At 34.4% G+C, this 24,458-nt stretch overlaps 1 protein-coding gene and 1 long non-coding RNA gene across 8 annotated transcripts; one reads left to right on the top strand and one right to left on the bottom strand.

Moving 5' to 3' along the window:
• Window positions 1-3,613: 3,613 nt before the first annotated feature.
• On the top strand, window positions 3,614-4,988 carry LOC148801078 (uncharacterized). The gene is made up of 2 exons (XR_016084312.1): window positions 3,614-4,056; window positions 4,764-4,988. It is a non-coding gene; the product is annotated as an uncharacterized LOC148801078 (long non-coding RNA).
• A 785-nt stretch (window positions 4,989-5,773) lies between these two features.
• On the bottom strand, window positions 5,774-19,402 carry LOC104608796 (carbon-sulfur lyase). 7 transcript variants are annotated; one of them, XM_088901734.1, is made up of 4 exons: window positions 19,022-19,402; window positions 18,742-18,848; window positions 8,977-9,091; window positions 5,774-6,613 (listed from the first exon to the last, which is right to left on the bottom strand). In XM_088901734.1, exon 4 carries the CDS (start codon window positions 6,545-6,547, stop codon window positions 6,125-6,127), a length of 423 nt encoding a protein of 140 aa, XP_088757860.1. In that variant the 5' UTR covers window positions 6,548-6,613; window positions 8,977-9,091; window positions 18,742-18,848; window positions 19,022-19,402; the 3' UTR covers window positions 5,774-6,124. The 7 variants fall into 7 exon arrangements, with proteins under 7 accessions (XP_088757860.1, XP_010273417.1, XP_088757857.1 ...); XM_010275115.3 differs by having other exon boundaries at window positions 18,742-19,402; XM_088901731.1 differs by having other exon boundaries at window positions 5,774-6,718; window positions 18,742-19,401.
• Window positions 19,403-24,458: the final 5,056 nt, after the last annotated feature.

Genomic DNA, 24,458 nt, shown 5'->3' with positions numbered 1-24,458 from the left:
CTGACCAACCCGATTTCTAGTATTTCCAAGTCGGTTTTGGTTCAACAATTTCCCAACCCGTCTGGGTTGGATCAATTTCACTTTGACCATTTGCAAATTGACTAAAATCGAATGACCCGAGCATAGATATATATTAATATTTTATATTTTAAATATAATTTTAATATGGGAAAGTGGGAAAATTCCAATATCTCTTAGGCTAAAATAGTTTATATCATAAATTTAATTTTTAAATAATGCCATTGTATTTTTTTTTAAATTTAAACTTAATTTTCAAATTTAATTTTTTGGAGTTTAAATTTTTTTAACCGACTAACCAAACCGAAAATTGACCCAAACCAAAATAACCTAAGTGACCAACCCCCCAACCTGACCAAGTTAATTTGATTGGCCAAACAATCTACAACTGAGCTGAACCAACCCATAAACAGTAATTTAATCTCCAATAATTATTAAAAAATTCTAGTGAAAACACAATAAATTAAATTTAAAAATCTAAATAACAGTAGTTTAAAATCTAATAATTATTGAAAATTTTCTATTAAATAACAAAAAAAAGATTTATACATGATTATTGAAAATATATTTATAACAAAAAATAATAAATAATTACTGAAATACAATAAGTATTAATTTTAGTATAGATAAATATATAATAAATACAGATTAAGTTTTTAAAATTATTATTAATAAAAATAAGTTTTTGAAAGTTATTTTCTAGAATTATTAATTGTTATAAATGAAATTAGTTATTTACAATATTATTTATTTATTGAAATAATATCATTATTTAAATTTTAAAATATTAATTACTTATTGAATTTAATAATCCATAAAATTTTAGTACTATTAATACATAATTATGTTATTTTAACTATTTAAAATCTAGCTATGTCAAATATTTCATTTGCTAAAATATTTAGTTATTTAACTAAATATTTAAAATCTCAACCTATTTATTATAATTGAAAGTTATTCAATAACTATTTAAAATATATTATCAATTGTTTTAAAATATTAAATTTAATATTTTGTTACTTAAGATATTTAGTTATTGAAATATTTAAATAGTATTTCATTTTTTTATGTTAGATCTTTATTATTTGAATAACATTTAGATTGAATAATCCAGAAAATCATAATTTATATTTTTTATACATAATTTCGTGGTGAATTTTGTAAAAATATATAATTTTCTAATAATATGAATATTATTAAATCGATTATATTTATTTTTTATCTTTTTAATAAATATTTTAAAGTTATTATATAATTTTGTTAGAATATTTAAATAATTCTTAAATTTTTTAATTCAAACTTTCTTTAGATAGATATAGATAAAAAGTGGGGGAGAAGATAAATAAAAATTAGAGATAATTTAGAAGAGAAACTCTCTACTAAATTAGAAATAACTTAGGAGAAAGTTGGGGATAGTGGAGGAGATTGTTTAAGAGAAACTTTAGGATATTAGATTATTTAGGTTATTGGAACGTGTGGGGGGAGAGAGAGAGAGAGAGAGATTTTAGAAAGATTTTTTGGAGAAATTAGAGTTTGTAATTGGTAGTTTAAAAAATGATATGGGTTAAAAAAGTTAAAAAATTCAAAAAGAAGGAAAAAATTTCTAGACTTCCTTGTTTTAATATATGCTAGTGGGGACCTGTGTGATGCACGAGATTTGTTAAGTAAAAGCTAAACAATAGAAAGGGAAAATTTCACTTTAGTACCCTAAACTTTGGGGGGTAGTGTCAAGTTAGTACCCAAGCTTTCAAATGTATCATTGCAGTACATAAATTTTCAAAAAGTGTCAAGTTGGTCCTTGCCGTTAACTGATTGTCAATTATTTGTTGAAAATGTCAAGATTACCCTTCAAAAGAAGACACTATTCATTGTCTTCTACCTTGCTTACCAATACCTGCTACCATGCATGGTCAATTAACTCATTGATCAATTGAGGATGATTGGGATCTAGTATAGGACTCATAATTTCAATGGCCCACATGGCCCTCTAGAAGGGAGATCTCTAAGAAAATTCATGTTTTTAATATACCTTTGATAACCCTAATCCACAGGCCATCTTCATTAGTGGTCAGCCTCGAAGCAAGTTTGGCCAACAAAGTAAGATTAAAACAATGTAGGTCCCTCAATAGTGAATACCAATGACCCCATCTAAATTGGACTCGGATCTGCTATCTATAAATTGTTCCCACATTCCTATCTGGAGAATATTATAGTTGTAGTAATATCTTCCTTGTCATTAATAGCATGGGGAGATGTTCTCAATACACACAGATTTGATAAGGAATTCTCTACCAGCTTGGGAAATATACTTCTTGTACCACAAGTTGGTTTTATTAAGAACATGAGGATGTTTTAGTCCACCTTTTTAAAAAAAAAATGTTAATTGGAGCAGCCTGTAGTACTGTTTTGGTGATTTATGTGCATGACACATTACCATGGGTTTAGAGTGGAAGAGCTTTGACCAATCTTTTACCTCTTTTGATTGATGTTGAGTTCACACTTCACAGTAGCTAATGTCATAGATGATTCAATTGATTAGCCACAGATGAGACACCGTTACACAACTCATTGTCCTTTAGCCGTCCTCAAGAACATTTGAGATTTGACCCCACATTGGCTGGGCTTTGCAGCTAATTCAATTGTTGGAGTTCAAATTCATCTAACTAAGGATGATATCCAATCCATTTACAACTGGATCCAAAATATAGATCTACTTTGATCCAATCCATTATGGTTCAATTTGATTCGATCCAATTCTATATACATATATTTTATATTGTATCTATTAGAAAAGTCGATTTGAATGATGTGTTTTTGTTAAGGTTGTGTTCGATATTATTGTCACTTCTACTTATAACATTTTGTATTAATCAATAAGCAGCCAATGTTGTATTGATAACTCTCAAAACATTTGTGATGAATATATATATATATATATATATATATATTCTCATAAAATTTGTATTGGTCAACATAAAACCTTACCCATAAAAATGGCGATGATACCAAAAACAACCTACATTTCTTAGGTTCAGATTTCATACAAAGTGATTTTCAGTTAATTTTGTTAATAAAATATAATATTAAAGTCATTTTTGGTTCATTGTATTAATACTATATATATATATATATATATATAATATTTTGATTATTTTTAGTTTGGTTTATTTATACTATTCAATATAGAATATCAATTCAAATTTGATTCAAATTCAACATAAATCCAATGCATAAGATCCAACTCCAATTCGAATTTGATACAAATAAATCAAATCTGATCCTTATTTTTTGGCATTTAAACTGTATGCCAAGTAAATGTATCAAAAAAACTGAAAAATAGTTATAGGAAAATGGCATTCCTTCAAATTTTTTTCTCTTGATCCTAATCTTGTTGGAAATCATTTACTTTTCTTTTTTTCAAATAACACATGTAGTGCTTCCTATTGGAATTTCAGTCTAAATAGTATTTTATGCATAACTTGCATAATCAATATATATTATAAATTAAATACATATATTATTAAACATATGTTATAGAATATTACTATTATATTCCAAGGAGGTTATGGGAGAGTTTTATACTTGATAACAAAATTGTTGAAAGACAATATTGCCTAAATAAACTCTTAATTTGATACAAAATTAAGAGGAATTTAAACAAGTTTCTCATTAAATTTGGATTTGTTGCACACAACTTCTTGTCCGGTTGTCTGGTTCTGATTGAATATACAGCACTCTCTACACAAAATCAGTGTGCAGCAGATACGGACGGCTCGGCATTGGGTAAGCCGGTGGGCGTTGGGCGAGTTGCTAGCCCAGAAAACGAGTGGCGCACGTGTCCTTAATAATCTTCTTGGTTGGTTTCCCTCTTAATTTCAGGCCCGGAGAGCCGGAGAGCGAAGGAGTCACAGAGAAACGAGACAGAGTGGGTAGTTGTGGTTGAAGTCGCCATGAATCTTCAAGCGTCTCTTTACAGCCCTGGCACGCCGAGCTTCACAAAACCAAGAAATCGTTTCCGCCATGTAATCCTAGCGAAAGGTAAAGAACCGATCGAGGATTTCTCTGCTTTACATATCTTTTTCATCTTACTCTGATTTTTTTTTTCTTTTATTGGTTCAAACCACTCATTGCTTCACCTGCGTCAATTTCTCTCAACCAAATCGAGCAGGAAAACGTGTTGTTAGAGGAAAATGCAATAGTTCACCTGTTTTTCTCTAGAACACATTAATTGGCGCTGGTTTGGAAGAAAATGCAATAGTTCCTTGTTTTGAACGCTGTGTAGTATTATTAAGGTGGAAGATATAGGATTTACAATGAGTGTTTTGGAAGAAACACTAAGGCTCTTTTTAACTAAAGGTTATGGCCTTGTTGGGTTATCTAAACAAACAAGGAGAAGAAATTGATATCTTTCCCAAAGATTAATCGCAAGGGACCTTCAATGAAGAAAACTTTGGAAACTTGTATATATGATGGTCCTTGAAACTGGAAAAGGAAACATCGCTTATTTCCGAGGCTTGCTCTACACCTTAAGCTCAGGGGGAAGAATAGGTCATGTCAAAGTTGCCTAGTGGGTAAAATTTCTGTAAATCAAACAATATGTTATGATCTTATATAGTTTTGACACATGGAAGACTGTCTAAGCTTTTTTGTCACATTGCAACTTTTTCCTTTTTTAATCTGAAATCAAATTTTAGTTATTGCGTAAATATGTATGTTGCAACGTGATGTTTTGTTTATTTTTGCAGTGGAGCCCTCTGAGAAATCTGTAGAAATAACGAGGAAATTAAATCAGGAACATATTTCTGTGTTGATAAAGGAGTCACTTCTGTTGTTATCAAAGTTTGTGTAAGTGCTTACCAGTGGTACATTTCAGAGTGATGAGATCAAATTCTTTTAATATGTCAGCAATGCCTCAAATGAATTTAAAGGTCTTTGCAATGACGTACCTTTCCTATTAGCTACATTTTTATACTCTGATTGCTTTTGATCTGTCTATTCCAGTTATCACTAGAAACTAAGGGGTGCTTGATAACATGATTGGTTTTGTTTTTGAAAACAAAAACAACTGCAATATCAGTAAAACCAATACAATTTTGTTGATGTGACAGTTGTTTTTGTTTTCCAAAACAAAACCAACCATGTTGTCAAACACTCAATGCTCATTCCACACAAAAACCCTCCAAATGGGCCCTTGGAGTGGTGGTATAGCAACATAACCTTCTTATTTGGCTTTCAAAATCTTAAGGAGTTATGGTCTGTTTGGATCACAGCCAGAATTGGTATCTGGGTAGCTTAGAAGATTGCCTCTATATATCTGAGGTAGCTGGAATTTTATATTTATATAAATAAATAACATATATATTGGATCGAATAGGGGTGATCCAAATTTGGTTCAATTTTTTATCAGATACCGATTCAAATATCCAAAATGGGACTATCCGAATCCAAGAATATAGGATCGGATCATGATCTGATGCATTTGCACCCCTACGGGGGATTTGGGCAAATCACCAAATACCAAAAATACATTGAATGAGCCCAGCCGGAAGGCCCTGGCCCCAAGCAGTGTAAAATGGTAAGTTAGGCCAGCTCAAGTTGCCTCCCTAGTTTCAGTTTTCAACCTTTGAACCATGCAATCACAAATGGGTCATGAAAACTGATGCATATCATATGATAATACGGTGTGATATCTATCGATACTTTGAACCTTGCTTACAATTACAAATTTTTCTACCAAAGTCGCTGAAAACCAAAATAAGAGGAATCAAAATTCAACAGTAGTCGTTTATTAAGAAACAGAGTTTCATGTCAAGTTCATAATGTTTAAGGTCACACATTTTTTCTACAAAAAGAGAAGGATTTGCAACAAAATCTTTAAGCTTGACTACTCACATAACATTATGACTGCCAACCCCCACTCCAGAGGTGATTCTCCAATATGCTTGGGGTGAATCGGTTTCGTTTTTCATTTCAATAAATACATTTGTGCTTGTAGCTCAAACACCAGTTAAGAAGGTATAATCCTTTTCAGAACAGGAACAAAGATAGGTACCTCCCGATCAGTTTGACACTTTTCTAACCAATTTGCATGTCTTCTAGTGGAGATTCATTTGGCTTCAGTCTCCAGCTTAGAGCATGATGCAATGGATGTCTGGTTATAGGACGTCTCCCAGTTTACCCCATCAAATTGCCTTATCTCAACATGAGACAGTGTCCCAGGGTCTACACATTTGACTGTCACCGCAATGCCATCTGGATTTGACCGTGGTACATAGAATGATGTTATGCCACAGACGTTGCAGAAAATGTGCTTCGCCGTGTGTGTGCCAAAGGTATATGTGATGAGGAATTTTTCGGACTCTCCCAACAACTCAAACCTTGATGCAGGAACTACAAAGTGAACATTGCCTCTCATGGCACAATCGGAGCAGTTGCACTTCCAAGCAACCACACTACTTGGAGCTTGGACTCTCCATCTGACTTGTTTGCAATGGCATCCCCCATTATGCACTACTGTCTCCAAATTCATTCTAGAAAAATTAACAAGTTCTCCCAAGATGCTTGCACAAAGATGGGCAGTTTCACTTGCAGCGAGCTGTCAACATATATGAGCTGTTGTCAATTGAATTCGTAATCACAGAGAAGATGGTGGTTCAATTTGTATTAGGGAATGACTGATGCAGAACCACCAGCAAAGAGGCTGAAAACGTCATTAGAATCCAAAGATAAGGTTTCTATGAATATCTACGGGAAAGCAAGTGCTGTTGGTTAGGTTAAGATAGGGTTATAAGGCTGAAAATGCTAGAATAGTTGCCTGTAATCAAATCAGTCTAAGGACCAAAAGTGATGTTGAAATAAAGGAAGATAAGTTGGATTGGGAAGGACCAACATCAAGCTGGAAGGAGTTAAGAGATCACAAGGTCCTCAGCTTGCTGGTTAAAAATGAAGAACAAGTTTACTGAACAAATGTAGTTGGAAAGAAAGTATATCAAAAATCAAGAAAAGCAAGTGCAAATACATTTAGTCAGGTCTGGTCCTGGTCAGGGTAGACTTGGTCTCGACCCAATAAGTAAATGTGCAGAACCAATTCTGCACCAGATCCTTTGTTAAATTGACCCATTTTGACAGCTATGCTTTTAACCTGTAATTTGACAATAAACCTACATATTTGCTAAATTGACCCATTTTGACATCATTATATGATAATATAACAAGAATTCAGTTCAGTTACTTCAGTCATTTTCAAACGGCCAATAAGTCACTTTTCGGCAGATACATGTAAAATTTTCTGTTAAGTTTCTATTGATTGTTTCAATGTAATATGAGATGGAAAATTTTCATTCTGAAATTGGTTGAAACCTGGAATTCATTCTGATTTTTTTTTGAGAGACGATAAGAAAAAATTTTAACAAGAAGCATGGTACAACCGATTACAAATACCAAACTTTTTGAGCTAAGCAATAGAGAGACATTCTGCTGCTTAAAGCTTTAAACTATTTAGCAACAGAGACCCAAGCCACCACCAAAGTAGCTCTTTTACTGAACTTTCCTGTTTCTCTCAGCCCATACAGTCCCTAACACAGCAGCAGGGATGGATGGGTACACACTTCCCCTTCTTGTTCAGGACCAGCAAGCTCCAACACTGAAGTAGCTATACTGAACGTGGCATGACCCAATAGATCCCTATGGTTTCGATCAAGTGCCCCCAGATTTGAGAAGAGGCCATACAGTGAATACTCAGGTGGTCAACAGTCTCCAATTCCTGCCCACATAAGCCACAGTTCGTATCCTGGATCTGCATACCCCTCCTAGACACATTCTCCTTCGCCAGACATTTGTCCAACACCATAGCCCAGACTAAGAAGATGATCTTGGACAGACTGACTGGGTTTCAGATCTGCTCAAGGGGAAGACAAACACCATTGCTGTCATTCAGTCTGGATGACATGGATTTTACAGAAAAGAGACCATCCCCATTGCACTTCCACCTTCATTCATCCTCCTGGCTGGTATCTACAGCCTATTCCTTGAGCAGCTGAAGCATTCCCAACACCCCATCCATTTCCCAATCTTGAAAACTCCTGAAATGTGGATCCCAGATGGCATTACTGCCCAGGAGCTTAAGACAGTGAGCAACTAAGGCATCTTGGTTCTCTGAGCACTGAAAAGGTTGAGGGAACAACTCAGTTAGGGGGAGCTCAGCACACCAAGAGTCTTCCCAGAAACTCAATCTGTCCCCTCTACCCACCTTAAAGGCCAATACCCCTGGAAAAGCAAGGAAAAACTTTCACTCTGAAATATTTTAATTATCTATTTTACATGGGAACACAGCCTCACTAGTACAAACAGATCAATTTTTTGTTCTTTCTTTCCCATTCAGGTCACCCAGTCATATGATGTATGATGCTCTGAAAATTTTGCAGATTACAAGTAGCCAGAGATGTGTTGAAAGTTAGGGGAATATAGCAAGTCTAAAATGTTCTTTTGTGTCCCAATTATAATTGGGTGGAGACCAGTTCTTGCTGTTTCCAAACCAATTAAAACCTGAACCAATTATATAGTTAATAGTATATAATAGCTCCTGGTTTTCTTGTGAGTTTTAGTATATTGTATGTCTGAAAGGTAAATTTCGTATACATTATATAAGATAATTTTGATTAAAAAACACAAGCTTTATCAACATATACAGTTTCTATTTACTTTCATTATCATTAAGGTTAAATTATCAAAAATGAAGTTCTAAATTGTTACTATCATATGTAATTATAGATGTCAATTGTCAAGCAAACCCAATTATGCTAATTAATAATTGGTTTGGCTCTGGAACTACTTTATAGAACCAATTAATAATCAGCTCGGAACTGGTCCACCTTGTCCCTAACCAGACCCGATCCACTGGCATTGGCATTCCTAAATGTTCTCTAATTCTTGTTAGTACAATGTATAAGACTTACGCACTTGTCTGTTGCCATTCAAGGGGAGGTAATCAGAGTGCTTCCTTGTAACTACAACATATAAGACTTGTACAGTAAGAAAAATGCTTCCTTATAACTAAGCTTTTCTTCCAAAGTTGCTGGAAAACCAAAACAAAAGGAACCAAACTTCAATAATAGTCATTTATTAATAAGAAACAAATTTTCAAGTTAAGTTCATAATGATTAAGATTACACATTTTTCTACAAAAAGAAAAGGATTTGCCAACAAAACTTTTAAGCTTGACTACTCATATCACACTATCACTACTACTAATTCACACTTCATAGATGATTTTCCAACCACACTTGGGAGTGAGTTACTTTGTTTTTCATTTCAACAATTACGTTTGTGATTGTAGCTCAAACACCAGTTAAGATACAAAAATCTATCATCCTTTTTGTTGTGTTGAGTGATTAACTGTTAGTGGGCCTATTTGACATTTTATGTTTTAGTCTCTTCTCTTCTCTTCTCTTCTCATCTCTTCTTGCTCTTCTACTTCACCATTTCAGCGAACACTTTTCAGTACAGGAACAAACATACGCACCTCCCAATCAGTTTAGCACTTCTATCTAACTAATTTGCATGCCTTTTAGTGGGGATTCATTTGGCATTTCATCTCCAGTATAGAAAATGATGCAATGGATGTCTGGTTATAGGACCTCTCCCAGTTTACCCCATCAAATTGCCTTATCTCAACATGGAACAGTATCTCAGGATCTACACATTTGACTGTCACTGCAATGCCATCTGGATTTGTCCATGGTACATAGAATGATGTTATGCCAGACCTTGCAGAAAATGTGCTTCACCGTGTGTGCGCCAAAGGTATATGTGGTGAGGAATTTTTTGGACTCTCCTAACAACTCAAACCTTAATGCAGGAACGATAAAGTGAACATTGCCTCTCATGGCACAATCAGAGCAGTTGCACTTCCAAGCAACCACGCTATTTGGAGTTTGGACTCTCCATCTGACATGTTTGCAAATAGCATCCCCATTATGCATTACTGTCTCCAAATTCATTCTAGAAAAACCAAGTTCTCCAAAAATGCTTGCACAAAGACGTGCAGTTTCAATGGAAGCAAGCTATCAACAATATAAGCTGTTGTCAACTGAATTTACAATTGCAGAGACAATGGTGATTAATTTGTCTTAGGGAATGACTGGTGCAGAACCAATAGATACGTAGCCGAAAACTTCAATAGAAACACAAAATAAGGTTTCACCAAATATCTAAGCGAAAACAAGTACTGTTGGTTAGGTTTACAATGGGGTTACAAGGCTGAAAGTGCTACAATAGCTGGCTATAATCAAATCAGTCTAAAAGACCAAAAGTGATGTTGAAATAAAGGAAGATATATTGGATTGGGAAGACCAGGTCAAGTCTGCTCCTGGTCAGGGTAGACCCAGTCCTGACCAGTGCTTAGGAAACCAGACCAGACCAGCCAGTTGGACTGGTTTGGTCACACTCCAAGAACCGTAATTGCTAAAACCTGGTGAAAACCGGATGACCAGACAGTTTAACCAGAAAACGATGAATCAGTCCCAATTTCATGAAACTGCCCAGGTCATTAAATAATTGAAATTTTAAAACATGTGTGACGAGATTTGGATGACCTCTTATTCTCATGTATTGCTTAATTACCACTAGTCCACCTCTTTATTTGTGTTAATTAATGACTCTATTGTATATTACTTTATTACACACATTTTAAAGAAAATGTAAATTAAGAGACTTGAACCCTGATCATTTGCTTTAAAAATTAAGAAATTTGCCATCCATCCACCATATTTAAGTATGATAAAAGTTGTAAAGTATATTATATACAGTATTTATATAACCCATAGCATATATATGTATATGCCACGTCATAACGGTTCAACCTCTGGTTTGACCAGGTTGAACCTTTAACCCATGAACTTCTCTCTTTTCCGGTTCTATGCCTAGTCCAGTTATCTAAACATTGGTGCCGACCCAATAAATAAATGTGCAGAACGTGAACCAGTTCCAAACTAGCTCCTCTGTAATCAGGACTACTGGACCTAACCTGGTAAGACCCAATTATGATTGAAAGCTACACTTCTAATGTGTAATTTAACAAGAAACCTACTTATTTGCTAAATTGACCCATTTAGTTTAGACATCATAATATGATAATATTACAGGTATATCATGAGAAAAATAGGTATGTTTATGCCAATCAATGTTTTAAAACACGGAGGCATGACGTGAGGCGTTTCACTACCTAGAGGCGTGAGGCGTAATTTAGAACGTAAGAGGCGTAAGCTTCCCGAGCACAAGGAGGCGTAAGCTTCCCGAGCACAAGGAGACGTAAGCCTCCTTAAAAGGAGGGGGGTCAGGAGGAAGAAGGGGGAGGAAGGGGAGGGGGAAGAAGAGGATGGGAGGGGTCTCATTTTTTCTTTATTTTTAATAAAAATCTTTTATATTAAGAAGAATAAAGATGCATAACACTAGTTGAAAGGGGGCTAACCACTTTTCTTTCCTTCTCTTTTTTTTCTTCTCTTTCTTTCTTTTTTTCCCTTCCCTTTCTTTTCTTTTCTTTTCCTTTCCTTTCCTTTTTTCCTTTTTTCTTTTTTTTTCTGTCTTTTTATATGAGGTGTGCATAAGGCGCATGAGGCGTACGCCTCTAGCACACCTCATGAAAAAAGTGTACGAGGCGTACGCCTCAGGGCGTTTTGGGAACACCCTGCCTGGAGGAGGCGTACGCCTCCCATGCCTTTTAAAACACTGATGCAAATTACATAATTACACATACAATTATGTATATAGTTGGTTCAGGTTTTAATCAATTTGGAACAACCAAAACCAATCCCGACCAATGCAAATCCAGACCCTAATAATTGGGTTGGTTTGGTTTGGGTCTGTCAGGTCTGCCCAACCCATTGATAGCTGTAGAAACATTTTCCAAGGATTATGGAAACCAAATTAACAAAAACAATTGAGTAAACAAGGGACAAAAAGTGAGAATAAGAGAGGTAATAATAGCTAGGTTAGTTATTTAAAAACGCAGAGAAACATCAATAAGAATAGCAGAGATTAGAATAGTGACGGAAATGTCAATAGATTAGTATTCAATAACAGCATGATATACTACTAACTATAAACAAAACATAAAAGACTAATGGAGTGGGCACCAAACTAAAAATTGTAAGAACAGTTCAACTTTCTAAATTCACAAAAAAAGAGTGTGCACAATGTTATTTATATGTGAACTGTAAGGTTTTCTTAATCTTTATTGAAACTATGGTTGATTTTATATCAAATCAAGTCTTTGATTAAGGAATCTCCCATATGATCCACTTGAGCTGGCCAAGTCTGCTAGAATGGGCTCAAGTTCATGAGCTGTCATGGGTATCTTGAGTGTGGGCCTGCAAGTTTGGGCTATGAGACCTATGGGATTGAGTCAAGTTCACGTGGATATGCAAGAATCTAATTATTAGCTTACCTTGAGAACCATTGGAAGGCTCATACAGATCTAAGGGAATGCATTTGACTTCTCTTTCCTAAACCTTTGTCTCTTCATTGATGACATAATGATTTTAATTCAAATTGTCTCTTGTGAGAGAAACTTCACAAAAAAAAAATGGCAGATTTAGTGGGAAATTTTCTGATTCAAACCGAACTCAATAAATGACAGTTTCAAGCATTAGTTTTATGGGTTCAACCATGATACCGAAAAGACATGACACTGGAAAAGCTTACAGTCAATCAACTGGTATCATAAAAGAGGTGACCAATCAGGTGGTATTAATGAAAATTCATGGGGGTGCTTTGATTGGTCAGAAAACTCTTCTGAACCATGTCTTTCCAGTATCATAGATTTTCCCTAGTTTTATTAACAATGGAGAAAGATATTAATGAAACAGAGTAAAAAGAGTATGGAAGAGGAATACAAAAGGAAAGGGAGAATATGGAAGCAGCTGTATGAAAAATCCAGATAAACCTCTCCATCCAGCCTATACAAAAGAAGCTGGCATGATAAAAATTGAAAAAAAAAAAACAGAACCGGTACTCCAGCCACAAAGGCCCCTAACTTTTGGCCTAGAGAACAGACACCAACAAAACAACTTAACACCCAATCCTAAATCCAACAACAAATGGAAGTGGCTGAAATGAAACAGGCTCAAATCAACAGACACTAAGCTTCATAATGATATGCACCACGTGGTCCATGTCCATTTGGTTCCACCTTTGGATGATCAATTCCTGACTCTCCAGTAACCCAAAGAAAGCCCTTTTGTGGTTATGTTGGGATTAAACCAATAAACCAACAACCTCAACGTTGTTGTGCAGATTCCAACCAATTACATAATGAAATTTAACCACTTCTAAGATTATTCTAAATAGTAATTCACATTCATCCAAAGTTGCCTACAACATCAAGCAAAGACAAAATGAGATATTACTAGATGATCAATGCTCCTAAAAAGATGGTACATCTAGCATTGATAGATCTTGCCAAGGATGCCTTATTGAAATAGATTGATAAAAAAAAAGCCTTCTTGAAATAGTTTAGAAAGTAGTTTGGGCCAGTGGTACAATAAAAAATTCTTTGGGGGACTAGGTGACGTTGGTGAGGCTCCTATTGAACATTTATAGGGTTACTAGATGTGTGCCTCCAAAAAAATGAGTCACCAACTATCATTCAACGAAAGGAGATGATGGGTTTCCCTACATATCTTGAAAACAACTTTACTTTGTTTCAGTGATTCCAAAATCCAAAAGCAACCCAAACCAAACCTAGGTAAACATATGAATTGAGAAAGAGGAAGAAATCAATGTTTTAAAAACCAACCCGGAGGCCAAACCGTTTTTGCCTTCGGGTCATGGGTCAGACCGTCCAACATGTATTTTAGGTGTATATACATATATATGTATATATATATATATATGTGTGTGTGTGTGTATAAATATATATTTTATCAATAAATAATGTATAATTATATTTTAGATATGTTATATGTATTTTAATATTTAATTTATGCTTTTTAATTCAATTTTTATTTTTTATTTATAAAAGTATTAAAAATTGAAATTTGATGCCAAAAAAGGCTTTTTTTCACAAAAATAGCGGGGTATAGCGCCTATGGCCCCTTGGGACACATAGGTCTCGAAAAGTTACCCAAAGTAATGAAAAAAAAGTCACCCCAATCGGACATCGGAGTGCAAAGTTATGGCCTTCAAAAGTTTGCATGCATTGAGTGTGCAACCCGCAGCCCGGTGATCAGGTCGAACGGGTCAACGGTTGAACAAGCCAGGTTGGATGATTCTTGACCAAGCAACATTTTTTGACTACCTGATGGGTTTTGATTGAACCGGACCTAAAATCCTGGTCGGTGACGGTTTAAATGGTTCAACAGTCGGTCAACGACAAGTTGAAAACATTGGAAGAAATTGAGCTACCTCTATGGCCAAAAAATATCTCAGCTCACCAAGATCCTTGATCTCAAATTCTATCCCCAAAAACTTCTTCAGACTACTAATCTCTTGTGCATCATTACAATGAAAACAATACCATCTACATAGACTATAGGAATGATAATCAACTCTCCCTTCTGCTTAACAAACAATGTCTTATCAGATTGGGGCTAAGTAAAACCGACCTTTAGCAATGCACTTCTAAAATGATCAAACCATCCAAATGGAAATTGTTTCGGCCCATATAAAGATTTCTTGAGCTTACACACTCTTAACCTCCCCATATAACTAATTTACAATAAAGCCCAGAATAACTGCTGCCTCACTACCCCTTGCTTAGCTAAAGTGTCAGTCATCCCATTGTCCGTCCTGCATATCCAAGTAAAAGAAGCATTCAGATCCCCTTTCAGACTGTCTATCTCCCTTCAGGCATGTCTGTAAGCCCAAGGTATGTTGTAACTAGAAGTGATCCATAAAATAACCACTTTTGAGTCTCCTTCAACTTCCAAGTTTCTAAAATTGGATTGCTTAAGCAAGTTTTAAGCCTTGTATCAGCACCACCATTCATCTTTTTATGAGCCCCCTTCTCCTATGGGTCCTGAGTACATAGCCAACACTTACTTGAGGAGTCTCTAAACACACCACCAATACCTGCCATCCCTGGGTTTCCCATTGAACTCCCATCAAAATTGAACTTTATCATATCCCTTGCTGGTGGCTTCAATTCCATAATCTCTCTTTCCTTTTGTTGTAAAGAGTGTGCCACCTCATTCCAAGCCCTTCTTATATCAGTCGCAGTAAAACATTGGAAGATGTCTCAAGGGTTTTTATCTAATGAGCCACTTTAATTTTTATTAATTCCACCAACTCCTCCTTTGACATAAGCTTCTCATTAAAGTGTCAACAACATTCTAACTGAACTCATCGTTTCCACAGGGGAAAAAGTTTCCTCATGGTCTGCTATAAGTCCAAGTATGATCCTTCGTGACAATCCTTGTCCTGTATCTCTATTCACCCATATTGTAGGTACTAAAAGTCTTCCCTTCAGGAAACTCTACAATGTCCCATATATCATTCTTCAATTCCATCTCAACTTGTATAACTTCCCTCAACTTAGCTTGTGCTATAGCTTCAATCACATTCCTTGGAACAAACAAGTGAAATAGAGGCAAGTAAATACCCAAGAGATAAATGGCCATAAGAAATATAGTGAGAAATACTGTGGGTTATAGAGTAGTGGCGGTTATCTTTTCTGAATTCAATGGCAAGATCAAGATAAGACATAGGTAAAGGGGGTGAATGGCCACGACTAGTACCTATGGAGGATATGCAGAGTGGCCAAGGTGTAGAGATAGCCTTATTCTTCCTTTACTAAACCTGTAACTCCTTACATGGGCTATCACTGATGTGGTCAGAAGCAGATGGAACTATCTTAAGAAGGGAAATTGACTTTGGAGCTAGAACTGGAAGATGAAGAAGTATATATTCACCCTCAATTCTACCTCTCTCCCTTTGTGATGAAATCCTAGAGAAAAATGGAGTAAACACAAAGAAAATGACATCCATAGACACAAACCATCTCCAAATGACAAGTTCATACAAATAATATCCCTTCTAATTAGATGCATAACCCCCCAAAAAAATAAATAAATAAAATGAAACTTGATTGGCTTATGACCAAACTTAGACACATGCAGACCCAACATGAACAAAACATGTACAGTGAAAAACACACCAAAGGATAGTAAACAATATCACCTTTGGAGATTGACATACTAAATGGAGCCTTAACCCAAAAACCCAAGATGGAATCCTGTTACAGAACAGATAACATCACACCAAAAGCAAATAGGAACAAGTTTCATGAGTATGTTTAGGCTTCTTATAGTAATCACGCATTGCCTTCTCTTTACCCTCCACACTGCTACCCTTACTCTAGGTCTGTGAACCCTTGGGCCTGGATACAACATAAACAATAGAATAGGCCTAAGATTACACGGTAAGAATTCTCTGCGTAATTTTGTACTTAGGATTCAGCCCTAAGTACGGCATTACACGGTAAGAATGTTCTAGGTTTATTGATTTGGTAAACCTATAAAGATCTTCTTGAACACCAATCAACTTACAATTGGTTCTCCAAAAGTCTTTGAAAACGAGGTCCAAGGCAAGAAATAGATCAACCCCATTAATCACCCATGTAGATTACTGATCCTACACCTGCATGAGGTTCCTTGAAGAAAGTCAAAGAAGAGAAACCTGCCTTGATACCAACTTGTTTTTGTTCTAGATTATATTTAGCATTTAGTGATCAAATAGGAGAAAAAAAAAAGTAAAAAAGAAGAAAGAGAATAGAAGATAAAAGTTTGAGAAAGCAAAAGAGTGTGAGGTGTCAACCACCATCCCATGTATATATCAACCATGAGAAAATGACAAGAATACCAATGATCATACAGTACAGTGCCAGCAGCCATATCAATAAAATAAGTGATAATTACTAAAAAAATATAAGACATGAATTTTCCAAAACCATTACTCTTCAAGAGGGAATCAGTCTAGAGCCACTCATTGCCAATGGAATAACTGCAACTTGTAAATCTGTCCGGAATAGCAGCATTAAATGAGAATTCAATGAGTTAATTTTTGCTTTTCTCTACAATTGTTATTTTCTCCTCCTAAAAACAGTGTTGGAGAAATAAGTGGTTTATTCTTTTCTCTTTGCTATTTTCTAGTAGTTCTCTGCTACTAGAAGAAAAGCATGTTAAAATTTGTAGGCAGCATATTTTAACAAATCTCACTATAATAGGCATTTTCAATATAAAAAGCTTCATGAATCTGACATGATATATGTATTATATATATAACTTAAAAGTAACAAGTGAAAAATAGAAGCATGGGATTAGCCATCAACATACTGAATGGGATACTCAAAGCCACATTTTTTTGGATTTTAAGAAATGAATAATTTTACCCATGTTTCTCATACCATTGAATTTATACACACCTCCTGGAATCTTAGCTTCAGAGCAAGATTAAAGGGCCTGAGCTTGCCAAAAACTTGAAAGGCTAAGCTGTTCGGCATCAAAGAGTCCTCACTATGCCAATCTGATATTGAAGTTGTTTCACATTTATTCCTTGAATGCCCCCTGCCTATAGAAATATGTCAGGACCCCTTGTGCTCATCTTGAGGCTATCTCTGAGCCCTTAAACATGGCTTCACATGACCCTCGATGACTGAGCTTTAACAAACAAAATCCCCATATAGGCACTCTTACTTCATTTCTTTTCTATGGGATGTTCAATTTGCATTCTTACCTGTTGTGGTTTATGGTTAAATGCCTCCTAAGAAAATTTGAGTCTGACACATGCTACAACAACAGATTTTCTTCAATTCAATCCATCATCTACTTTTGGAGCCTCCTCGCATCTCTTCCATATGAGGGTTTCCTCAATGTACTTGCTAATCGGGTTAAGATTAATACTGATGGTGCTGCAAGGTAATCAGTATGGCAAAGGTTAATCTGGGCAATTGATGGAGTAGTTGATGATACCTGCAATCATGTCCTTTCGTATTTACTAAGGTGCCACCATCACCACAAGTTTTGGAAACTAACCTTGGCCTTGTTCATACTCTTTCTAGTGTTATTGTTACATCTGAGTTTTACCAGTGCTCCATGCACAACTTGAACCTTTGGCAATGATAGGAAAAATCTCCTACGTTTACCTCCAGAAGAATTTCCACTAAGCCTATTAATTTCTAGGATCGGAAGCTGTCTTCTTGGATATATTCTTTCTTCTGGGCAAAAAATATTATAACATTTTAAGATTATATTTCATGAAATTACAATCTAAAACTATTAGAAATCAATACCACCAGTTTTTTAGCATCTCTAACCTCATTTTCTGTGCTTCATTAGTTAGAATCTTACAACCAAGACGCAGCCTAATATTATGCACGTCTGAATACATATTCTACAGGGCGAAGGGGGAAAAGTAGGAGATTAGGAACACCCAAAGATCAGGTTATGGTTGCAAAGGAGTGACATGTAACAAATGGATATTCCTATAACGAGGGATATATTGGTTAAAGGGATCTAGCATGCAGACTAAGGCCATGCTTGCAAATTTTTTTCTGGGTTCAATCATAAACAGATGGAAAAGTGAGTTTAAAGAACTGCACCAAAGTTTTCCAGTAAACCCAGCCAATGAAACCAATTACAGGAATAAACATTTCAGAGCAGAGAATCCATAGGAGATCATGAAAGATAGATCCAAATTAAATCAAAGCATGTTGAGATAGTGAGGGGAGACCTTGTGTCCAAGCAGCTCAGCTCCCGCAGTCTTCCAGTAGCCTTGCAATAGACTAATTCCTGGTACTTGGTAAGGGTAGTGGACCCAATGTTAATTCAGTAATCTGTCTAAAATCGAAGGGCACGATCCTTCATTAGAACTTAGAAGATTAGGCTGTAAAATTTGCAACAAATGCTGGTGCACCAACCACAACGAGACACATGTCCAGAACATGTGTGATCCGGAGACTCGTGCGAGGTAAGATATGTGTAAAGTCAGATGTACTCCCTCGGTCCCTCACCTGTCTCTGAAGTCTGAATCTTTTTCCAGTCGAGTGTATTAAGTATTAACTCCTTTCTTTCATGCAACCGAACCCCCATCAATGGCAGAGAGAAGCAGACATCAGCATCAGCAGTCGCTCTTTGCATATGACTCCACCGCCTCAAAGAAGAGATCACGACCACCCAAACAACACGAGAATGAAGAGAAGGTCTCCCTCTCTGTCGGCCTCTCTGTTTTCTGTGCCTGTATTCTTCCACTTATATTGAAGAATTACCTTTTCTTTCTACAGGTCGTTTCGTCCCGTATAAGAAAAAGGAGATCGAAGATGAGGCGGAAGGCCGGAAATACAACTCCTTCTCAGCCATAATTGAAGAACGAAATGTGGCTTTGTACAACGCCAGAGAAATATTAATGCCTTATATAGCTTCACAGAAGTTCTAAGCCAATACGGTGGATTCTAGCGACATTGTGCTGCGGTTTGTTGCAGGACACTACGGGCCTTCGGCAAATATTACGATAGATACGAGGAGGGGTGAGAACAAAACTGAAGGTAGGACCGCACGGGATTTATCAAGTAAATATAATTATATTAATAATTTTAATATTCTTTATTTTAGTAATTTGTTATAAAAAATAATTTAGTAATTTAGATTAATTATATTAATAATTTTTAATAAAAATAATAAATTACAGCTAATTATTTAATAAATAATTGTTTTTTCATATTATCCATTAGTATTCTATTTTATTTATTTTACTTCATTAATAATTAAATATTATAATTAAATTAATCCATAGATTAATTCGTTGCTCATAATTAAATTAATTTTAAGTCCAAGCCCAAGCCCAAGGTTTAAGACTTTAGGTTAGGCTTTGGTTGACTCTCAACTTGACAACCCCTTAAGTTCCACCCCTAAGAGCAATGTAAAAATTTGTAATTACTTTTCAAAAAAAAAATGTTTGAATTAAATCTAAGCATAAGCCATACATGCATTATTTTTGGCTTTTTAACTATTTTTAAATAAAAATTATTAATATTGAACCTGAATGAGCTATGGGGGTTGGGCTCCCCCCCTCCCCATTGTGTAGCATAATGAACCAAAAACATAAAAGATCTCAAGCTAGATTTTAATAGTGTATTAACAATTTTATAGATAGGAACATGGTTGCCCATAATTATAAAACTATGGCAATGGGGTGGGGACTGTACTCCCCGTCCTCAATCCCAACTTTAAAACAAATCACCGTCCTTGACCCCAATCCCTGCCAATGATAAATATGACCCTCCATCCCCGATTGCTAACGGAGATAGATTCTTTGCTGGGAACCTAAATCTTCAAAATTTTTAAATTAAAATTATCTTCATAAAATATATTTACTTAAAATAATGGAAATTTTTTAAAATATAAAAATATTTTAAATATATTATGATATAAAAAATATCATAAATAAAATTATATATATATATATATATATAATTAGGGTTAGGACAAGGTGAGGAATTCACTCCCCCATCTTCATCCCTATCCTTGGTTGGGTATCACTATCAATTGTTGTCCCTAATAAGGCAATATCCATCCCGATCCAATGTTGAGTACCCAATAGGACGGGGGACATTGCCATCCCTATTCATATTCAAATTTTATTAATTGGTTAATTGTCAGAAAACTATAATTTGAAACCTAATAACTAAAATTAATAAAGCCCAGAGCTCGAGCTTAGATTAATTTAATTATAACTAAAAAAGATAATCTATATATTAATTTAATTATGGATATAACTTAACTTTATATATTGGTTTATTAAAAATATTGTTAATAAAAGAATACATTATTTTTAATAAATAATATAAATTAATTAAAATATTGTAATTATTAATAGCACTATATTAATATTGTAATCATTACCTATTTTGACTAGATTAATAAAATTGCACACTATTAGAGAGAGAGAGAGAAAGAGAGAGACATTTGGGTTTTCCAAGACCTCTTATTTTAATGCATGTTATTATTACATTTAAGAGAGAGAGAGAGAGCGAGAGAGAGAGAGAGAGAGAGAGAGAGGGAGTTGTAATAATAATTACAACATTTTAAAAAATTAACAGTATTTTTATTAATTAACAATATTAACCATATTTATGAAAAATAATGTATTTATTAATTAATAGTATTTTTAATAATCATAGCATTTTTAAATAATTAACAGTATTTATTCAAAAACCATATTAAATAATGTATTTATTATAATGTAAGTTATAATTTATTAAAAAATAGTATTAACAATTATAGTATTTATTAATTAACAGTATTAGTTGTAGTATTTTTAAATAATTATCAGTATTTATTCAAAAACAATATTAAAAATATATTTATTAATTAATATGATGTATGTTATAATTTATTAAAACTAGTATTAACAATTACAATATTTATTATATAAAAGTAATTAAATAATTACAGTATTTTATTAATTAACAGTATTAACTGTACTTTTAAATAATACAATATTCTTAATAATTATAGTATTACTAATTAATTAAAAGTATCTATTAAAATACTGAGTTTATTAATTAACAATATTTTTAAGAATTCAGGTTGGGCTTTTATTAATTTCAGTTATCAGGTTTCAAATTATAGTTTTTTTTGACAATTAACCAATTAATAAGATTTGAATATGAATAGGGGTGGAAATGTTCCCCATCCTATTGGGTACTCAGCATTAGATCGGAGATGGAGATTGCTTTGGTAGGGATAGCAATTGATAGTGATACGTACTACGTAACTAACCAAGGATAGGGATGAAGATGGGGGAGTGAATTCCTTGCCCTGTCCTAACCCCAATTATATATATATATATATATATATATATATATATATATATATATATATATATATATATATATATATATTTCAAAATTTTAATTTAAATATATTTATGAAAATAATTTTAATTTATAAATTCTAAGGTTTTAGGTTCCCAACAAAGAACCTGTCTCCGTTAGGAATCAAAGATGGGGGGTCATATTTATCCCTAGCTAGGATCGGGGTCAAAGATGGGGATTTGTTTCAAAGTCAGAACCGAGGACAGGGAGTATGATCCCTATCCCGTTGCCATGGGTTTATAAACAACATGGGCGAGCATGTTCCTATCCCAAGTCCAAACAAATATTATTATGCTTAGGGTGTAGGTAGGGTTGGGCTACGCAACCTATAAAATTGTTATTACACTATAAAACCTGGCTTGAGATCTTTTATGTTTTTGGTTCATTATGCTACACAATGGGGGTAGCTTAACCCCCATAGCTCATTCGGGTTTAATATTAATAGTTTTTATTTAAAAATAATTAAAAACCCAAAAATAATATATGCATGGGTTGTTCTTAAATTTGATCCAGTTTAATTACAAATTTCACATTGCTCTTAGGGGTGCAACATAAGGGGTTGGGTTAGGTTGAGGATCAACAAAAGTGAATTATTAATCAACTTATGACATATAATACATATAATATTAAATAAATAAATATATCATAATAAACATAATATTTTATAATATAATTATATTTTTTTTGGTAAAACTCATGACATATAATTAGATTTTATAACATAATTAATTATATTATGCTTATATCATAGACACACACATATATTATTACATATATAATATTATAATATTATCATGGGTTTCATCGGGCCAAGCTTTAAGTGTTGGGCCAGGCTTGGCCCCAAAATTTAGCTAACCCGGGCCTAAAACACAAAAACCTTGGCCCAAGCTTGAAAATTTCTAGGCTAGGTTGGACCGACAATGACCACCCCCTAGCTGCCCTTCCTTTCTTAGTCTAAATCTTCCTGTAGCTATGAGTTCGGATCTGCTCCCAACAAGGCAACAAGTGATTATAGTTACACATCAGGAACGGGAAGATCTCCCTTGTCATTCGTGGGAAGATGTTCCCTGTGTGCAGACTGCAAATGCAGGGCCTTGTTGGGACACTTATTCATGTTGAGAGCAGATCCAGTTTCAGTAATTGTCTATATCAATTTCTGGATCCCCGGTAAAACCGCTATTGTCTATAAACATTTTTTTCATGAAAAAATAATATAATTTTTTTTTTTTTTTATAAAAAAATCTATGATACTGGAAAAAGATAATACCGAAAAGGTCAATCACCCCATCATAAATTTTGATGAAAACCCACCTGATTGACTACTATTGTTATTATTATAAACTTATGATACAAATTGGCTGGTTATAAGTATTTACAGTATAATGTCTTCCCAGTATATAGTCAACCCTTTTTCTCTATCCAATTTTCTTCCTTCTCCCTCCCTTTCATGCTCTCTTAGCAACATTATTATTCCAAAACTGTTGCAACATAATGTTTCGTGTTTTTTCCTTTTTTCCTACACTTCTCCCACTATGCAACACTACTCTTGATTTATCACACTACCACTCAACAAGATAGAAGATGATCATAGTTGACAACCACTCAAGTGACTATTGAACACTTGGAAGTCATACAAAAGAACTACTAAGAGGTGATATAATGAAAAAAAAAAAGCAGATTGAGATGATTTGGTCACGGACATAGAAGACAATCTACAACACCTGTCATACCTAAAAAGAATTTGGATGAAAGTAATAAGAAATAATTTAAGCACCCATAATTTAATGATGAATGTGGCATTGATGATAATGGAATGGCAAAACATGATTTTAGATGATGATGACTACTTACCCAAACTTCCCTACATGACTATTAAGATCATTCACTCCCAATTTCACGTACACCTTTAATATTACTGATTTACACTTGACTTAATTCAAATATACCCATCTCTTCTTCTATCCAGTTTCCTATTTGGACCTCCAAAAAATTGAACTTATTGAAGTGTCTTCTTTACATGATTGCTTAGATATTTCATTGCAGCTACCACATGTTCCTAGCATACCCCGACTCCAGAGTTAATGGTTAACAATTTAAGGCCCCGTTCGTTTTTCGATAAATTACTTACCTGGGTAAATGCATTTCAATATGGGTAAGTGCATTTACTCATATTCTTTTATTTCCCCAGGTAGGAAAGTTATTTATCCATCTAGGAGATGGATATCACTTACAATCAGAAAAATAAAATTTTCCTAATCCCCCACATAAATCTGAAAATAGAACATGAATTTTTTGGTCAATGGAAACCAAAATCCCATTGATCAAGTTTCCCCCTCTCAAAATCCAAAAAACAAACACACCCTAAAAGAAAGGATTAATATACAATTCACAACACTTAAAAAAATGAACACCACCTTTTCATGTAAGAAACTATGGAATTTGATTCATTGAAGTATTAACTGTCAGTCAGAAAGGTGCCATGTGGCACAAATAATGGGCAACGTAGGAAATTTGAGATCACATCTGTGTCCAACAAACGCCCCACATGCACATCTCAGCATACATTAGGAACATC

The sequence above is a fragment of the Nelumbo nucifera genome, chromosome 3 (genome assembly GCF_055504915.1).
Source record: "Nelumbo nucifera cultivar China Antique chromosome 3, China Antique-T2T, whole genome shotgun sequence".
NCBI lineage: Eukaryota > Viridiplantae > Streptophyta > Magnoliopsida > Proteales > Nelumbonaceae > Nelumbo > Nelumbo nucifera.
Note: the sequence above shows the minus strand (reverse complement) of the source record. Positions and strands in the feature narration are given on the sequence as shown.

Bases quoted from the DNA above. Each gene is read 5' to 3' on its own strand.
- LOC104608796 (XM_010275115.3), bottom strand. From the start codon at position 6,547: ATGAATTTGGAGACAGTAGTGCATAATGGGGGATGCCATTGCAAACAA.